This window comes from Sciurus carolinensis, chromosome 13 (assembly GCF_902686445.1).
Source record: "Sciurus carolinensis chromosome 13, mSciCar1.2, whole genome shotgun sequence".
Lineage (NCBI taxonomy): Eukaryota > Metazoa > Chordata > Mammalia > Rodentia > Sciuridae > Sciurus > Sciurus carolinensis.
In genome coordinates this window covers 94,030,257-94,050,123 of record NC_062225.1, presented here as the reverse complement: position 1 = coordinate 94,050,123, position 19,867 = coordinate 94,030,257, and the positions used below count along the sequence as shown (strand labels likewise).

At 56.5% G+C, this 19,867-nt stretch overlaps 1 protein-coding gene across 2 annotated transcripts in view; it reads right to left on the bottom strand.

Annotated features, from left to right (window-relative positions):
• The window catches only part of Pxdn (peroxidasin), a 79,009-nt gene extending 59,573 nt beyond the window's left edge, over positions 1–19,436 (bottom strand). For both annotated transcript variants that reach the window (XM_047523002.1, XM_047523003.1), the window contains exon 1: positions 19,141–19,436. In XM_047523002.1, the coding sequence (XP_047378958.1) occupies positions 19,141–19,340 (200 nt within the window). In that variant the 5' untranslated portion in view covers positions 19,341–19,436. The remainder of the gene's footprint in view (positions 1–19,140) is intronic.
• Positions 19,437–19,867: the final 431 nt, after the last annotated feature.

Below are 19,867 nucleotides of genomic sequence, written 5' to 3'. Positions count from 1 at the left end.
CGGCTCCCGGGGCTGCACGGGGAGGCGGCCAGCGCCTCCTCATCCCTCTCAGACCCCAACTGTCAGGACCTCCCTGAGAAGGCCCGGCCGGCAGCAGGGCAGCAGGGGAGGCCCCGCAGGCTCCCCACGAGGCCCTCTCAGTGAGGGTCCCTGGCCAGGAGGCTCAGGGTGAGCGCTCCAGGGAGGGGCAGTCCGTGACCCTGCCACAGTGCCGGCCTCACAGCCCCAGACCTGGCCGACACTCCCAGCCTGCTCGCTAGGCCAGGGGGGATCCCAGCAAGAGGGGTGCAGGCAGGCATGTGAGCCAAAGGCAGGGCCCAGCGGAAGGCCCAGGGTGGAGTGCTGGCCCTGGCCCCTGCCCTGCCCCTGCAGAGGCACCACGGCTCCCCGGGCTCAGTCTGCTGCCATGTTTGGAAAAGGGGACCAAGAGGGGCCACTCAAGGTCTGTGACAGGGATGCCTGAGGCACCCGCAGTGCAGGCTGGTTAGGATAGGACTCAGCAGGGGAGGACGCTGGACTGAGCAGGGGAGAGGACAAGCTGACTGCAGAAAGACCTCCACATGCACCAACCAGCACTCCCAGGGGCCCAGGCAGACCTCAGACACAGAGGTGCCCGCAGTGACGAGCACACAGAGAAACCTGGCAGAGACGGGCACAGGCAGAGACGAACGTGACCTGGGAGGGCCCGGTGCCTGCCGGCCTCTCATGTAAATAGGTAAGTGATGAAGAACCGAGTGACAGATGCACAGGGAGGGAAAGGAGGAAGCTCATGTGCCAGGGGACGGCTGCAGGTGACAGTTCTGACGTACTGTTAGAATATTGCTCCAGGAGTGGCTTCTGTAACAAGAAGAAAATAATTAACTTCTTATTAATAAGAAAGGAGGGGTCTCTCTCTTCCCTTCACCAACTGTGTTTCCAGCTTCTCTTGAGTTCACAAAATAAACGCTCTTTGCACGACTCTCGTGCTGCATGGGAATGGGGTGGCAGAGGCAGGACCCCGATGCTCTCTGGCCAGACGTGCCCCAGCAGCCTTGCCCTGCACCAGTGCCACCTCTCTGCTGCCCAGCCACTCTGCTCTCCAGGCCCCTCTGGACCCCAGTCTCTGCTTCTGGCTTCAGCCCCCCAGCCTGCTGCTGGATTTCCTGGCTCAGGTTACCAAGAGGCAGCTTCTGTGCTGGGCTGAGCCTGACCATGAGTAACTGACCATGGATAGCACATACTCACTGTGCTAGGCCAGGGCCCAGCCAGACCCTGTCAGCTGGCCTGGAGGGCCAAGTCATGTGACATACCAGGTGGACACTGTTAGTCAGGGTCCCAGAGTCACAGTCAACAGGATGTGAACGGACAGTGTGGAGAGGAGCGAGGGAAAGGGGATACAAGGGGCAGGAGGAGAGCCATAGGCACAGGAGGAGAGGAGGCCGAGGAGGCTGGCTCATGAGCGGGAGGCTTGGCAAGTCAGTATGTGCTGGGCGTGCAGCAGGGACCCAGGAGGAGCTGCCCCATGCCTGCTCTGCTGGGGGTCGCCTCTGTTCTCCAAGGACTTCACTGATTGGGTGAGGACCACCACATTATAGAGAGTTGTCCGCTTTGCTCAGTTTATTGATTTAAATGTTAATCTCATCTTTAAAATACCTTTCCAGAGATACCCAGAATAACTCCAACCCATAATGGGAGCCGTGGCCCACCTACAGAGGCCCTAAAATCAACCCTCACAGGCCAGCAGCAGAGCTAAGGCAGTCCCTTCCCATCAGAAGGCAGGAATGCAGCGGGCACGCGGAGATGAAGCAGCTCACTGCAGGGAACACTGCCACTCACAGGGACCACGTCAACAGAGGCCACTGCAGCAGAGACCCACGGACAGGTCAGCCAAGCCAAGGAACAAGCCGAGCCCCTGGTGCTCACCCAGAACCCGGCCAGCTAGCAGGGGTGCCCAGCTGGGCCAGTCACACCCAAGAAGTAACTGACCTTGGCTTGTTGCTCTTCTAAGTCTCGAGTCAGGCCAAGAGTGTTTTCATTAGCTCCCCCGAGGAAACGGTCATGATGGAATCCAGTGTCTGCAGCTAACACTCAGCAGCTGAGCTGGGGGCTTCCCGCTCCCCGGACTCAGTGCTTAGGAACGTGGGAACACAGCCCCAGCCAACCACAGGGCAGGACAAGGGAAACATCTTGTGACAGAGAGGATTTCTGAGGACGCGCTGAGATAACTGCCAGGGCGGCTCCCAGAGACACCCCCAAAGGGAGCCTCCTGAAAAACAGTGGATCTTGGCCAAAATGGTTCCCAGGAAGTTCTCTACCTGCACCGCTGTGCTCCCTGTTTATTCCCCATCACCACTAAGCGTTCCCTGTCCTGACCCTCCGTCAGCAGGCCCAGTCCACTTCCTGCCCACCACTGGCCAGCTTAGTGTCCCCCTGTGTCCACACAGCCCTTACCAATGAGGACAAGAGAGCCTGAAGGCAGAGCCCACAGTGTGTGGGGCGCCAGGCACTAGCCAGGCACGACCCCTGGAAAACTGGAAAAAAACAACCAACCCTTTCCTGTAGAGCTTCATTCCCTAGGAACCAGCTGAAAGAATGCCAGACCCAGAGGACCTCACAGCAAGAGAGGGCTGCTAAGGCTAAGAAGAGAAACGAGGAAGCAGGATCTTAAAGCACAGCATTCTGAGCTTAGGAGAAAGGCCTCTGGGTCTACTGCTAGAGCTCCTTCCACAGGCGTCTCCTCCTCTGTCTCCCTGTAGCTAGGCACCAACCTATTCTTAAACCATGAAGAAGGTAGCAAGGGAAGAGACACAAGTATGGCAGAACGGAGTACTTCCACCACCACAGAGTGCACTCACAGCCTGACTCCTCCTAATAGGGAGTGCCCAACAACAGGGGCTGCATGCACCAGGACTGACAGTTAACAAGGACTCCAGTGTGACAGACAGGTGGATACAGGGTGGATGGATGGGCAGATGTATGGATGTATGGGTGGGTGCTTGGGTGGGGGGGTGGATGGTTGGATGGATAGATGGATGGACAGATGGGTGAATAGATGGATGGATGGAAAGATGAATGGATGGATGGATGGATGGAGAGATGGGTAAGTATCTGAGTATGTGGTATGACTGGGAGGATGGACAGATGGATGGATGGATGGATGGATGGGTGGATGGATAGATAGAAAAACATGTTGGTGGAGGGATGGATGGAAGGATGTGTGGGGTGACTGGGAGGACGGACAAATGGATGGATGAATGTGTGGATGGATGGAAGGATGGATGGAAGGATGGATGAATGAAGACATGGATAGATGGGTGGGTATGTGAGAATGTGTGGTGACTGGGAAGATGAACAGATGGATGGATGGATGGATGTGTGGATGGATGGGTGTGTGGATGGAAGGATGGATGAATGAAGACATGGATAGATGGGTGGGTATGTGAGAATGTGTGGTGACTGGGAAGATGAACAGATGGATGGATGGATGGGTGTGTGGATGGATGGGTGTGTGGGTGTACGGGGTGACTAGGAAGATGGACAAATGGATGGAGGTATGGATGTGTGGATGGATGGACATATGGATGGATGGATGGGTGGGATGGTTAATGGTTGGGGTGACACACACAAACTTAAAAAGGTTACACAATAAGAAACACACACAAGAAAACAAGCATTCAATGTGCATGTTTGTCCACTGTTGCCATGCCAACATAAACATCCCATGTCTGAAACATTAACAGTGATGACTAACTATCTACTTTAATAGCTGTTCCTCTTATAAACTTTCAGAAGTATTTGCTTTACCCCAGGAAGCAGCAACCGTCACCTCACCCACTGCGCCCGGCTGTGAGGGGAGGGAGGCCATGATGGCACGGGCGAACGGGGTGCAGGCCCCTCCACCACAGCAGAGAGGCTCCCGCGACCCCAGACCACGTGGCTTTCCTGCGACTCCAAGAGAGGAAACTGCCTGCCTACAAACTGCAGTACAGAAAGAGAAAGTATGAACCTAAGAGTCCAGTCAGTGCTGAGGTCAAAGGTCCACCTCTACCAAGGCCAGCCTCCTTAGGAGTGAGCCTGGATTTCCAGTTTCTGCCCCTCATGCCTAGTCAGGGAGTTGCATGAGGTCTACGCTGACGCGGCACGTTAAGAAAGGAGGCTTGTTTCTAAAAATAAGGAAGGGGCTCTGGGAGGGAAGGGCAGGGCACCCGCAATTATGGAGCGCTCCCTACGTCCCTGCTCAAAAGGAAAAATCAAACGTCTCCAAACATCTGGCTTGGGCTGCTGGAGAGAACTGCCAATCTGACACACTTGGACTATACTTGGTGGACTTCCTGTTTGCATCTTAAGCCTCCTCTTAATTAAAGTCAGCTCCTGAGATCAGGCAAGGATGGCGTCCTGCAGGCACTGCCACAGCACCCCTGCCACATCCAGGCACCCCTGCGCCCGCCCTCCACGCCCTGCGCGGGACGCCCCACCCCCCGTGGGATTTGTCACATTTACACTTGCCTTTCAGAGCAATCCAGAGTTCAGCAACATCAGTCCACAGTGGACACACGCCCACAGTGCCAGCTGCATCTCAGGAACACACATTCACTCCTCTGTCCCCCACAGACGGGCAAACAGAGGCTCTGAGGGGAGGCCCAGGAAGCTGCATCCTGCCCGTCCAGTCCTGAGCAGCCTCCTCTGCCACGCCCTTCACGGAGTCCTGCCTCACCTTGGGAAGAGCAGTGGAGTGACCCACCATGGACCAAACCTCTGGAGCTAACCCTAACCCAACCTTCCTGCCTCTAAGCTGTCCGCGTCAGGTGTTCTGGTCACAGCCACACACAGCTGACCAATACAGCTTCCTTGTGGGTGAGCAGCTTTGCTCTTGGCCGTGCATTCAATGTTCACGATCAACAACGAGCAGGCACAAGGCACACACAAGAAGATCATTTATGGGTTGCTGATAAAAACTCTGAGACCAGAGATGGACGGAGCCTCAACTGCAGCTCCTCCAGCAGCAGGGGCTCAGTGCTCCCCCATTCAGTGTCCCGGAATGTGACTCCAACAGACAGCAAGAAACAAACGCGAAGATCAACCTGGAGCAGAAGGCAGGGCGCAGAGCTACCTGATATCCAGGGTCTTCTCCCTGCAGGTTCTTCAGCCTGGTGTGACCACTGTTCAGCAGAAGCAGACAACCATGGGGCAGAAACCACACAAGAAACATCCATGCAATGGGAACCACAGGGCCACAGAGTGAAGACTGAGCTGTCCACCAAGTGTGGTGGTCAGTGTAGTTCTCAGGGCACACAAAGCCAAGGCATCCGATGACCACAGAGAGCTCACCAGGCAAGCTCAGCTGGTGCCAAGACAGTGTCCCACACCAGCGGCATGGTGGCCCTCCCCGCACTCACCCTCGCCTGCCACAGGCTCACCCCGGGGGATCTATGCTGCTAACATTGCAGACAACCAGGCTCAGCTAACAGGGATGGCGGTCCTCAGGAAAATTCCACCCAGGACCCAGGCAGGAAGCCGACTCCGGACCCCATAGGATGCCCACCAGGATCCCTGGTGTGGATTCAAGCCACAGAGGTTATGGAAGCACACTCTGAAATAATCCAGAGAGACACAGACAAGACAATGCACACAGATGCACCCCTGTTTACAGGAGGAAAAAAACGGAAACAAGGAAATGACCTGTAATAAATGTTCCATAGGTAAATGTGGCAATTCCAAACGAATAGATACTATGTGGCCACTAACGGTAAGGACACAGGGGCCAGGGCTGATGCTCATTGGCTGCACTTCCTAGCACACCTCAGATCCTATGTTCCACCCCAGCACTGCAAATGAAAGAAAAAGACAAGGCTCCTGTGTGCAGCTCCAACACCGGGCACCCATGACCACAGCACATCGCCAGGTTTCAAAGGCACAAGGGACACGGCAGGAGTGCCTCACCACCCCAGCATTGATATGTGATCCACACAGGCAGAGGATCTGGGGGAAAAGCCCAACAGGCTGATACTTTGGTCATAGGAATGTGAATCATTCGTTCTATCTGTATTTTCAAATTTTTCCACTATGCACGTGTACAACATGCAAACAAATTTTTTAAAAAATACGTTGCAAAAGATAAATAAACAGGATGGTGCAATCCGTGGGTCAGAGGGCAAGCTTCGTGATTCCTCAGCTTGAGGCCCGGAGCAGGCTGCTCAGCCCCTGCTTCACTCTGACACAACTGTGCCACGGCCAACGCCAGGGCGGCAGGAGGTGGGTGCGACGAACGCAGGGCGCACGGCTCCCTCCCCAAGTCCCTACAAGGCGTGCCCACGGCAGACCACAGCGAGTGAGCAGGAAGAGCGCAGGCCCCTGGCCGGCAGGCAGAGCGCATCCCTGGCACGCGGCAGCAGCAGACACACAGTTCACACCTAAGCAAGACTGTTCAGCCGCACAGCTGACCCGAAAATCAAGGAGTCCTCCTGGTTCCCCTCACCCTTCGCCACCTCACCACCACCTCCACAAATACGCAAGGCAGGCTGAAGCCAAACCCACAACTGACTCACGCCTGCAGAAACGTCTTCAGTGAGCAACCGGCTGGATCCACGGGTCCTGGCCACGGAGACTACCTCAGCCGAACACAGGCCATCGCACTGGGCGGCTGCCCATCAAGCATGTGCCTTTAGTCCCCAGACCAGCAGCCACGCCCTTCTGCTCACCAGGAGGATGGCTTCCCACTTAATCTAGTGCTTGTGCTATTTGCAGCCTCCCACGTCAGGAGCTGAGCTTGCAGCAGGTAGATGGTACACGCAGTCCAAGGCATGGCAGATGCCAAAGGAGCACCCACAACAGGGCGAGCAGGGGGGCCTCCCCAGGAGGGTAAAGGGCCCAGAGCCATGCCACACACGCCCCCAGTAGCACCTGCCCAGGAGAGTACAAACGGAGAAGGAACCGTGGAGGCGGCACGGCATGGCACATCCCTTCTGTGGGCACCAGCTCAGGCCTCTCCTAGGGTCCAGCCTCTAGGCTGGACATGAGACCAGACACAGTGCCCACACTCCCTCCCCTCCCATGGAGGCCCGGAGGCCAGGGTTGCGCATGGCGAAGCTTCAGATGGAGCCGGGACACTGTGTCACTGTCAGAGCAAACATGGTCCCAAACAGCCGGATGTGAACAGTTGGTGACAACTATGCAACTTGCCTTTGTGGTCAGCAGGCAGCCATGGACAAAACAGAAGGGACACTCGTGGCATAAGCTACCACAGGCTTCTGGCAGAATCTCCAAGAAGAGCCGCCCAACCCAGAGCACCCCAACTCCCCACACGATGTGGGCCACAGGCTGGTCACGGCGGGCACAGCACGGAAGCAGAGGTCCGCCAACGCAGCAGCAGCAGGCGAGAGGAGCAGAGAAGGCCTGGGCCCAGTCCTGCCAGAGCGAGCGTAGAACCTGAGCAGGCGAGTCCGCAGCACTCACTCTGACTGCTATATGTTTACTACGCCTTGCTGCAGAAAAACCTAAAGAAGGCTAAAAAATAGCTTTTAAAACGGGAGAGGGAACTTCAGTTTCCAACAAGTAGAACAGCAGAGGCAAGAATGGCTCCGCATGTTGGACATAAACACCTGACTGAGGCCACTGGTGGCACTGTGAGGAACAAACCATCCTCAGCCCTGCCCAGGACGCAGAGGCAGGAGCCCCGGCCACCTCTGCACAGAAATCCAGGACCTGCCCAGGACACAGAGGCAGGAGCCCCGGCCACCTCTGCACAGAAATCCAGGACCTGCCCAGGACACAGAGGCAGGAGCCCCGGCCACCTCTGCACAGAAATCCAGGACCTGCCCACCAGACACACAGGAGCCCTGGTCACCTCAGGATGGAACTCCAGGACCTGCCCACCAGACATACAGGAGCCCTGGTCACCTCAGGACGGAACCCCAGGACCTGCCCACCAGACACACAGGAGCCCTGGTCACCTCAGGACGGAACTCCAGGACCTGCCCACCAGACACACAGGAGCCCTGGTCACCTCAGGACGGAACTCCAGGACCTGCCCACCAGACACACAGGAGCCCTGGTCACCTCAGGACGGAACCCCAGGACCTGCCCACCAGACACACAGGAGCCCTGGTCACCTCAGGACGGAACTCCAGGACCTGCCCACCAGACACACAGGAGCCCTGGTCACCTCAGGACGGAACCCCAGGACCTGCCCACCAGACACACAGGAGCCCTGGTCACCTCAGGATGGAACTCCAGGACCTGCCCACCAGACACACAGGAGCCCTGGTCACCTCAGGACGGAACTCCAGGACCTGCCCACCAGACACACAGGAGCCCCGGTCACCTCAGGACGGAACTCCAGGACCTGCCCACCAGACATACAGGAGCCCTGGTCACCTCAGGACGGAACTCCAGGACCTGCCCACCAGACACACAGGAGCCCTGGTCACCTCAGGACGGAACTCCAGGACCTGCCCACCAGACACACAGGAGCCCTGGTCACCTCAGGACGGAACCCCAGGACCTGCCCACCAGACACACAGGAGCCCTGGTCACCTCAGGACGGAACTCCAGGACCTGCCCACCAGACACACAGGAGCCCTGGTCACCTCAGGACGGAACTCCAGGACCTGCCCAGGACACAGAGGCAGGAGCCCCGGTCACCTCAGGACGGAACCCCAGGACCTGCCCACCAGACACACAGGAGCCCTGGTCACCTCAGGACGGAACTCCAGGACCTGCCCAGGAGACACAGACAGGACAGGACCTGCCCAGGAGACACAGGCAGGAGCCCTGGTCTCCTGAGGACAGAACCCCAGGACCTGCCCACCAGATAGAGGCAGGAGCCCTGGTCACCTCAGGATGGAACTCCAGGACCTGCCCACCAGACACACAGGAGCACTGGTCACCTCAGGATGGAACCCCAGGACCTGCCCACCAGACACACAGGAGCCCTGGTCACCTCAGGACGGAACCCCAGGACCTGCCCACCAGACACACAGGAGCCCTGGTCACCTCAGGACGGAACTCCAGGACCTGCCCACCAGACATACAGGAGCACTGGTCACCTCAGGATGGAACTCCAGGACCTGCCCACCAGACACACAGGAGCCCCGGTCACCTCAGGATGGAACTCCAGGACCTGCCCACCAGACATACAGGAGCCCCGATCACCTCAGGATGGAACTCCAGGACCTGCCCACCAGACACACAGGAGCCCTGGTCACCTCAGGACGGAACTCCAGGACCTGCCCACCAGACATACAGGAGCACTGGTCACCTCAGGATGGAACTCCAGGACCTGCCCACCAGACACACAGGAGCCCTGGTCACCTCAGGACGGAACCCCAGGACCTGCCCACCAGACACACAGGAGCCCTGGTCACCTCAGGATGGAACTCCAGGACCTGCCCACCAGACACACAGGAGCCCCGGTCACCTCAGGATGGAACTCCAGGACCTGCCCACCAGACATACAGGAGCCCCGGTCACCTCAGGATGGAACTCCAGGACCTGCCCACCAGACACACAGGAGCCCTGGTCACCTCAGGACGGAACTCCAGGACCTGCCCACCAGACATACAGGAGCACTGGTCACCTCAGGATGGAACTCCAGGACCTGCCCACCAGACACACAGGAGCCCTGGTCACCTCAGGACGGAACCCCAGGACCTGCCCACCAGACACACAGGAGCCCTGGTCACCTCAGGATGGAACTCCAGGACCTGCCCACCAGACATACAGGAGCCCTGGTCACCTCAGGACGGAACCCCAGGACCTGCCCACCAGACACACAGGAGCCCTGGTCACCTCAGGACGGAACTCCAGGACCTGCCCAGGACACAGAGGCAGGAGCCCCGGTCACCTCAGGACGGAACCCCAGGACCTGCCCACCAGACACACAGGAGCCCTGGTCACCTCAGGACGGAACTCCAGGACCTGCCCACCAGGCACACAGGAGCCCTGGTCACCTCAGGACGGAACTCCAGGACCTGCCCACCAGACACACAGGAGCCCTGGTCACCTCAGGACGGAACTCCAGGACCTGCCCACCAGACACACAGGAGCCCCGGTCACCTCAGGATGGAACTCCAGGACCTGCCCACCAGACATACAGGAGCCCCGGTCACCTCAGGATGGAACTCCAGGACCTGCCCACCAGACACACAGGAGCCCTGGTCACCTCAGGACGGAACTCCAGGACCTGCCCACCAGACATACAGGAGCACTGGTCACCTCAGGATGGAACTCCAGGACCTGCCCACCAGACACACAGGAGCCCTGGTCACCTCAGGACGGAACCCCAGGACCTGCCCACCAGACACACAGGAGCCCCGGTCACCTCAGGATGGAACTCCAGGACCTGCCCACCAGACACACAGGAGCCCCGGTCACCTCAGGATGGAACTCCAGGACCTGCCCACCAGACATACAGGAGCCCCGGTCACCTCGGATGGAACTCCAGGACCTGCCCACCAGACACACAGGAGCCCTGGTCACCTCAGGACGGAACTCCAGGACCTGCCCACCAGACATACAGGAGCACTGGTCACCTCAGGATGGAACTCCAGGACCTGCCCACCAGACACACAGGAGCCCTGGTCACCTCAGGACGGAACCCCAGGACCTGCCCACCAGACACACAGGAGCCCTGGTCACCTCAGGATGGAACTCCAGGACCTGCCCACCAGACATACAGGAGCCCTGGTCACCTCAGGACGGAACCCCAGGACCTGCCCACCAGACACACAGGAGCCCTGGTCACCTCAGGACGGAACTCCAGGACCTGCCCAGGACACAGAGGCAGGAGCCCCGGTCACCTCAGGACGGAACCCCAGGACCTGCCCACCAGACACACAGGAGCCCTGGTCACCTCAGGACGGAACCCCAGGACCTGCCCACCAGACACACAGGAGCCCCGGTCACCTCAGGACGGAACCCCAGGACCTGCCCACCAGACACACAGGAGCCCTGGTCACCTCAGGACGGAACTCCAGGACCTGCCCAGGAGACACAGACAGGACAGGACCTGCCCAGGAGACACAGGCAGGAGCCCTGGTCTCCTGAGGACAGAACCCCAGGACCTGCCCACCAGATAGAGGCAGGAGCCCTGGTCACCTCAGGATGGAACTCCAGGACCTGCCCAGGAGACACAGGCAGGAGCCCTGGTCACCTCAGGATGGAACTCCAGGACCTGCCCACCAGACACACAGGAGCCCTGGTCACCTCAGGACGGAACCCCAGGACCTGCCCACCAGACACACAGGAGCCCTGGTCACCTCAGGACGGAACTCCAGGACCTGCCCAGGAGACACAGACAGGACAGGACCTGCCCAGGAGACACAGGCAGGAGCCCTGGTCTCCTGAGGACAGAACCCCAGGACCTGCCCAGGAGACACAGGCAGGAGCCCTGGTCACCTCAGGATGGAACTCCAGGACCTGCCCAGGAGTCACAGGCAGGAGCCCTGGCCACTTCGGGACGGAACTCCAGGACAAGCACTAAGCAGAGACATGTGAGCACCCAGGAGACAGAGTGGACAGGACTGCAGGTTGGGCATTGGCTATGCACCACCGGCACATGCATATCGGGAAGAAAAGAGTGCCCGGTGGATCAGAGATGGCAGTGCCCGACACGCAGCACAGCGCCTGTACCCATCCGCCAGACTGGAGACCGCTGGCCTGACAGGGCACCAGGCATGGCATTGGAAGAGTCTTGTCTCAGTCACTGTGGGACATGAGGATCTCGTCCTGAGGACTGCTCCAATCCTGCTTCCAACCGGAAAGAACCAGGCTGTCTCCACCTGGCTCAAATGTACCCTAGAACAAAGGTCGGGGAGAACAACTGGATGCTAAAACATGGGGTGCTCAACAAGAGGGAATTCACAGTGTCGAGAACCTAATAAAAAGCTACCAAGCATGAAAAGAGGCAGGAAATAATGACCCATAACTAAAAGAGGAAAACAGGCAACCCAGCCCTGAACTGATGCAGATGTTAGCGTCAGCAGACCAGGAATAAGGATGATTATTAAATTGTATTCGACAGGTTTGAATCGTGAAGCAGAGACACCCAAGGTCTGTTCAAAGGCCCACATTTTCGAGAGATGAAGACTGATCTGAAAAATATGAGACTAATAGCGAATTAGATATTGCAGAGAAAAGACCTGTAATTAACTGTGCAGACATAAGAGCAGAAACTACTCAGAGTGAGGCAGACAGAAAGGAGAGGTGGAAACTGCGCTACTCATGAGTGAGCTGCATTAACAAGCACACCGGGAACCTTCAGAGCAGAGTGGGCAGAGGAGGGTGCAGAATACACGACTCAGGAATCAGCACCCCAAAGCTTCCAAGGTGGTGAAATTAAAAGTCACAGATCTAAGTTAAAAACCACAAATGAACAAAACCCCACGTTTGAGGAGCAGAAGAAAGCCACATCAAGGCACATCTCAGCACACTGCGGGAGGAGGGGTCCTCAGGCCCGTCAGAAACAGAGGTGGGCGCAGCTGCCTGTCCCCGGAAACGGAGTGAAAGACAGCATAGCAGCATCTCTAAAGCAAGCGCCAGAACCTGCCACACTAGATATCACTAAAAAATTAAGGTAAAATAAACTATTTCTCGGGCATAAAAAAGCTGGACGCGTTCATCCCAGCCGAGCTGCATGTCTGGAAGTCCTCCCTGTAGAAGGACAGAAATGCACTCCCACACAGGGAAACGCCATCAGGCAGAGCTGGGAAACTTCCTGCTTATTTAAATCTCAAAAAGGCAACTGAATGTTTGAACCAAATAATGAAAATATAGTGTGGGTTGTAATAATGTAAAATTAAAATGTGTGAAGACAATAGCACAAAGGTCAGAGATGGAGAGGAATGATGTGTCACTGCAGGCTCTTCTGAGGCTCAGTAGCAGCATTTGAAGCTAAGCTGTAGTAAAGCACAGGAGGGTGTTACAAATACTGAAGCAGCCACTACTGTAACAGGCTTACAGAGGATGACCAGTAAAGAACCAAAAATGCAGTAATTATTAACATGCATTTAATGTCAAATACAGAAAAGTGAAAAAAGTAACAGATGAGACAAATAACAAGAGAAGAGTTTTAAACCCAGTCCTACCATTATCACATTAAGTGTAAACAGTCTAGATATCCCAATGAGAAGGCAAGGCCCATCCACATGCCGCCCACAGGAACACAGAGGCACATCAGGCTAAAATCGAGGATGGAAGCCCACATGCACTCATGCTGACTTCTACAGCGGAGAAGCAACATCGGTATTGGACAAAGTAGATTCCAGAGCAAACAACATTACCAAGAACAAACGAAGAGTCTCTTTAATCAAGAAGAGAGCATGATACGTGAGGAAAAACTACAAAAACTTCAAGGAGAAAAAGGCAAATTCACAGATATAACCAGAGATTTCAAAAATAAGTTGTAGGAGGCTGAGGAGGGAGGATCACAAGTTCAAGGTCAGTCTCAACAATTCAGCAAGACCCTGTACCAGAATAAAAAGGACTGGGGCTGTGGATCAGTAGTAGAGCATCCACAGATTCTGAAGGGTTATGGAAAATAATCTTCCTACAAGAGAGACCTTCACCTTCCCAGGAAAAACAAAGGGACAGTATGACTCGGGAGGAGGGAGGGAAATTAGCCGAACACTAAACCTCTCCCAGTACCTCCTTTCCCAGTAACAATGGGCTCCAAGGGAAAAAGCAAACTTCCATCCCGTCCTGGGTTCACCCCCAGCATCTCCACCAAAAGCAAACAATTCACCCCTTCCCAACCACAATGGGTCCTGAAGGGAGGAGGCAGATACTGGAACCTGGGCCCTGGACTTTTGCCCTTTCCCACTGCATATGAGTCCTGGAAAGAGAAAAGCAAATAGTGAAGCTCTAGGTAACAATGGGTCCCAGAGGCAGGAAGATAAGCAGTGAAAATCGAATTCTGAGCTTTTCCCAGTGACAATGAGTTTCAAGCCTTTTACAACTGTCTTCCTAAGTTAAAGCTTGAACCTGCACAACCAGCTCCTGATTGTCCAAACTGCACCCAGAAAGTGAGCACTCCGGTGCCTGATGGATTGACTCCACTGCAGAATAAAGGAAAGCTTGCGCCCAAGATTTGCTTCCCCTCCCACCTCCAACAACTGTGCACTGTGCACTCATTTGCTTACAGGTTCAATTCCCATACTGGAAAAAAATGGCAGAACACATAGACGTAAAGAAGGAAGGCACGGAAGATCTGAAGACGTCCACCAATTTGACCAAACCGACGTCACAGATGTTCTACCCAATGAGAGCAGAATACGTTTTTATAAAAGTGCACAAGGAACATTTCCAAAATAAGTCACATCCTAGCCAAGAAACAAGTCTTAGTGAATTTAAAAGGATTTAAGTTTATGATTCATACTCTCTGATGATGATGGAATTAGATGAGAAAGCAAGGGCAGGAGGATGTCAGGAAGATCCCCAAATGTTCAGCAACTGAACAGTGCAACTGAATAGTGACCCCTGGTCGATGAAGAAGCCCAGAGGAGAATCAGAAAGCATTCCAAACACAGCAAAAGTGGAAACCCTGTCCATGGCTCTAGCCACCACAGTCAGAGAAGACACACCAGGAACCCATGACCTCATCTTCCACCTCGGTAGTCAGGAGGACAAACTAAACCCAGGCAGAGGAGGAAGGGCTGGGCAGGGCAGAAGGAGCCGAGCCCAAGGAGGGACAGAGAGGAACATGGACGCGTCTGAGGCTGGCTCTCAAACACCATCACAGCAGAGACCTGCAGACCGCCGACTGCAACAAAGAGAAGGAACAAGGCCCTGGTCCAGGGGCCGACTCTGACGTTGCTCAGGGTCCTCAGTCTCAGAAGGCAGCAGGAACTGCTATGAGCGACTTCTTGCTGGCGACCCCAGCATCTCCTGTGACATGGACGAGGCTCTGGGTGGGAGCAGACTCCAAAGCTCGTCAAGAGCAAACCCCAAAAGGGCTTTGCCAACGGAAAACCTGAAACTGCAGCTCAAAATCCTTCCACAGCCACAAGCCCAAGACCAGGGGCCTCACTGGGGAACTGGACAGCAGGCTGAAGGAGGGAACGAAACCCGCTCTCCACACCCTCTCCAGGCGAAGGGAAAGGAGCAATGCCTCCCACGCTTCCAGGAGGCAAAACCCCCCTCAGATGCCACTAGACAAAGGCACAGCAAGAAAGAAAATGGAAGACCACCCTTCACGAGCCAGAGGCAGAATGGCGGAAACACCAGGAACCAGTGAGGGCAAGAGCTCATCACTAGACTGTGGGGACACACTCCAGGGCACCAGCAGCCTGCACCTCTACAGACCTCGACTGTGTCTTGACAAGTCCTCCTTCCCTACATACAAACTCACCCTGAAGGGCAGATAAGGTCACAGCCTAGGGTGAGCTTCCACTGCAGACCTGGGCAGAGCAAAAGGCAAGGTGGCCTGAGGGCTCCCGGGAGGTCTGAGCGTGGCAGGGCTGTTTATCGAGGGGTGCCGAGAAGCTAGGAATAGGGCATCCCATCTTCTGGAGCGGATCAGCTAGAGGCAAACAGATCCAGAACAAACCAGCAGCTGCAGCAGGTGCACATCTGCAATCCCAGCTACTCAGTTACTCCAGAGGCTAAAACCGGAGGATCACAAGTTCTAGGCAAGAGAGCCCCGGTCACAAAATAAAAGAAAATTAAAAATAAAATAAAAAGGGCTGCGATGTGACTCAGTAATATAGTGCCACTGGTTCAATCCCCAGAACCACTATACAAATAACTAAATAAATAAGATCTGCAAAAGCAAAGTAGAGAAGCCCTGGAAACACAGGGCAGGTCTGCTTGTCCTTCTCCCAGGGTCTCTGATTTGGGGTCCTGAAGATACATGTGTCCCCTTTCTCTGCCCTTAGGAGTGCTGGAGAGTGGGGAGAAGGCAGCCCTCTTCAGAGCGAAGAAACCAGCTAACACGATAACACGGATCCCTGGCCCTGACCTGGCCCTCTTCTAACTGGGGTGGAGAATGCAGCAGGACCAACACCCGGGGGAGGTGGAGAGCTGAGGAATGCAGGACAGCTGTCTGGCAGACAGGGCAGGTGGCACCCAGAGGGCGTGTGCCAGAGAAGCTGCCCGCGGGGCCCCTTGGCCCCCTCCAGCACCATGGTTTCCGCCACAGACTGGGTTTGGGATAAATGCCTGGTTTTGAAGTGGTCTGAGTTGCCGGGTGGATGCTAGCTTTGCAAAGTCGATTCCTATGACCTCAGCAGTGGAGGCTGCAGGGAAGAAAAGGGAGCTGGGAAAAGAACAAGGTAGAGGGCAGAGGCCCCACTGACCACAGGAAACCACACTATCCACGTAAAGGTACTCCCAAAATCCTGGGGCTGAGCAGAGAAAAAGAAGGGAGCAGAGTCAAAACACATGCTTAGTCCCAATACCACCGTTCCTTCCATCAGTGATGGATGTCAATGGCAGGCCTGAGTAGAGAACCACGGGAAACCAGTCAAGCACTGCACGGTCCTGCCGAGGTGTACCCAGCAATGCACCCAGGACTTGGAGACCCAGGGCCCTGCTGCAATTCACTGAAGCCACCTCATACTTGTGGCAGAGGGAGCTCTGGGCAGTCCAAACTGGAATTCCAGGGGGTCTTCCACCCATTTTCCGAAGCCCTAAGCCACATGTGAGACAGTCACATTGGCCAGGCCAGCACACGTCCCTGAAACGTGGAGAGGGCCAGGAGTCAGTCTCCAGAGGCTCTGATTCAGACTCTTCCAGAAGCTGGGTGAAGGTGGGGTCCAAAAGTGAGGGGCAAGGCAAAGGTGGACCACCCAACTGACTATGGGACCAAGGTCTGATGCTGACCTTTTTCATGTCCCCAACGTCTACCAAATAGTTCTTTAAAAAGGAAACAAAGTAACAGTACGTACCAGAGTGCAGACAGCTGGCAGAGAAACTGCAGTAAGCGGGGCTTCTGTTCGTCTGTGTCTGTGCCCTGCCAAGCGCCCACCCACGCCTGCCCCCCCCCCCCGGCATGACACCAGGGCAGCCTCCCCTTCCTCCCACTTCCCCAGCCCACCCACTGCCGTCCTTCCCAAAGCCTGCCACCCCACCATACCACACATCCACTTATGCACACAGCACACAGTAAATACTACCTTCTCCCAGAGATGTCACCTGCTCCGGCTCTCAACCACAGTCTGGGTTCTGGCTCCCGGCTCTACCCTCTGCCGTGTGCCCATGGTCGTGGCCACAGGGGGCTGTGCACAGTCCCAGTTTCTGGAGTGGTATGAGGGCACTCTGGCTTCACCCAGGACTCTGCTCAGTGTTTGAGGGATTTCATCAACCTGGTATCTATGCTACTCACCTCACAGAATCAACGACACCAAATGCTACCATTTCAATCATTTTTGAAAACTCCAACTGCCATCCAAGTATGAAATAAATTTCTGCAAACGCACCCTTTCAGGAGATCTCCCAAGCGTTGACTGTGGTGTAAGCTTGTCCCCCTGAATCCTGCACACATCTGGTTATATTTTTGTTAAGGACCACACATGTGCAGCAGGGCAGAGAATTCCACTTTTCTCCTACAACACTCATTTTGAAATAGTGTTCTTTTCAAAAAGCAGTTAAGATTTGGGAAGAAACAGCAACTATCAGGCTCTGATCACATGTGAAAAATGGTTTTAGGATCCAAGTTTCTCCCACTGACTCACTAAAAATTAATTCAATTATCCACATTGGAGAAACCTCACTCTTTCCCACCTAAGTCCACTGCTCGGATTACTACACCCTCTTAGATACCTGGCCCTGGTTGACCATCAGGCCCTTGAAAGGACAGCCTGTTTTAGCTCTTGGAGCACAGTTCCCCCCTGGGCCTAACAGCCCTGCACAAAGCTGCCTGCCTACCCATGGCCCACCAGGAGAGGTAGGCCATCAGCCTACTTTGTTTTCGAGGTAAGAAAGCTAACCGCCCACTTCCTGAACAGTTCACTCAAACTTTTACAACTTTTGCAGGCTCTTCAGTGGTGCCAAAAGTCCTCCAGTTCATCCAAGAAAAGTAAAAACTATTTTTGGCATGCAGAGGGCAGCTGTAGGAGGCTGAATAAAAGTCGGCGCCTAAAATGAATGCCTGCCTCTACAGAATCTTAATTTTTCTAGTCCAAGTATCATCAGAGCACACCGAGGCCTGCAGCGAACTCTGGTGGCACTGGGCCCCTAAGAAGCAGGCTGCGCAAAGGGTCGAAGATTCCTCGTTAGGGAAAGGTGGCGTGGAAGTTCGTGACGATTTCTCTGGTGGGTGGAGAGGCCCGCCGAGTAAGTGATACATTGTATCTATTTGAATGCCAAGTATCCGGGAAGATCAAAACACCAGCGAGCAAGGCCAGGCCAGACTGGGAAAGAAAGGAAGGACGCACTCTGGGCAGAAGCGCTCTCTGAACCCCGATTCAGATTCCCTCTTGGCCCCAGATGCCCCAGAACTCGGTCATCCAAAAGGGGGCTCTCCTGGGACCACGGCCCGCCAGGTTCTCTCTGGAACCAGGAAAAGCCCCAGACAAGTCCTGTGACCCGTGGCCTCAGGGACACCCCAGCAGACAGGAGACTCTCACGCCTGGAATGGACTCGGGGACACGGGTTGAGGTGGCCGTGGTCGCGGGAACTGAAGCTGCACGAGGGAGGTTTCCGCTGCGGGCCGGGGGACTGCACTGCGGGAGGAGGTGAGAGGGCTGCGGAAGCCGGGAACAGGAGCAGCGGGGAGGAAGGGGGCAGAGGAGAGGCAACCCGGCCAGGGGCCGACGCCAGCGGAGAAGGGGCTTAGGGGGACTGAACTGGGGAGAGCGGAGAGGAACAGCGCGGGGGACCGGCCTGCGGGGAGGGCGCGGGCGCCGCGCGGGGATTTCCCCGGCAGCTCTCAAGCACTTCTCAGTCCAGCCGGGGATTCCGAGTTCTGAACAAAGGCGACTCCGGAGGCCCCGCGCTTAGGGATCGGGTCCGCCCCTCGGCGTCCAGACCAGGGCGGACAAAGGCCTGGCGCGCCCAGCGCTGGGTTCCCCGCGCCTAGATCACCACGTCCGCGGCCCCAGGATCCCCTGTACCCCTGAGCCCCCAAGCTTCCCGCGCTCATTGATCCCCACGAACCCCACGAAAACCCCATGTGGGCATCCAACCCCACGTGTCCCGGATCAGCCCGGCGTCCCGGGCCGCACTCACAGGATGGAGGTCTGCGGCGCCACGGCCGGCACGGCCTCCAGCAGCAGATGCATGCAGCGCACCGTGGTGCGGAAACACAGACAGCGGCTCGGACAACCGGCTCCCGGCTTCTGGGCGACCACCGCCAGCGCCCCCCAGCCGCAGCACAGCAGGAGCGCCAGCAAGCAGCGGCGCGCGGGGCCCGCGGAGCGCGCGGTCATGGCCGACGGTGCGAACCGAGGCTCGCTCGCACCGACCTACTGTGGAGGGCCCGGCGCGTCCACCGCCGGCTCGCGACTGAGCCAGCCTGGCGGAGGCCCACGTCCCAGCTGTGCGCGGGGGGCGGGGGGCGCCAGCTGTGCACATGCGCGCCACTCCGCCCTGCCCCCTCTGCCTCGCCCAGGGCGGGGGCGGGGCGAGGACCCGAGACAGCGGCGTCGTACTGCTGCGCCCCCTCCCCGCAGCCGGGACTGGCGGCAGAGGGGAGGCTGTCAAGATTCGGTGGCCCGCGTAGGAGCTATGGGCGCTGGGCGCCTTAGGTGCCCAGGAGAGGGTCGCGACCCGAGTTTGAATTCTCGATTCTCCTCCGGAAACCCGGAGGACTCAGCTAAGTTCCTCCACCTTTCTTAGCCTTTCCTCCTTGTGTGCAGAAGGGGTTTGTTGTTATTGGCGACGTTACTGTTTTTTAACACTTTTGAGTGTTTAATATGTTCCAGGCACAGTTCCAAGGGCGCTCTTGCGCTCTCTC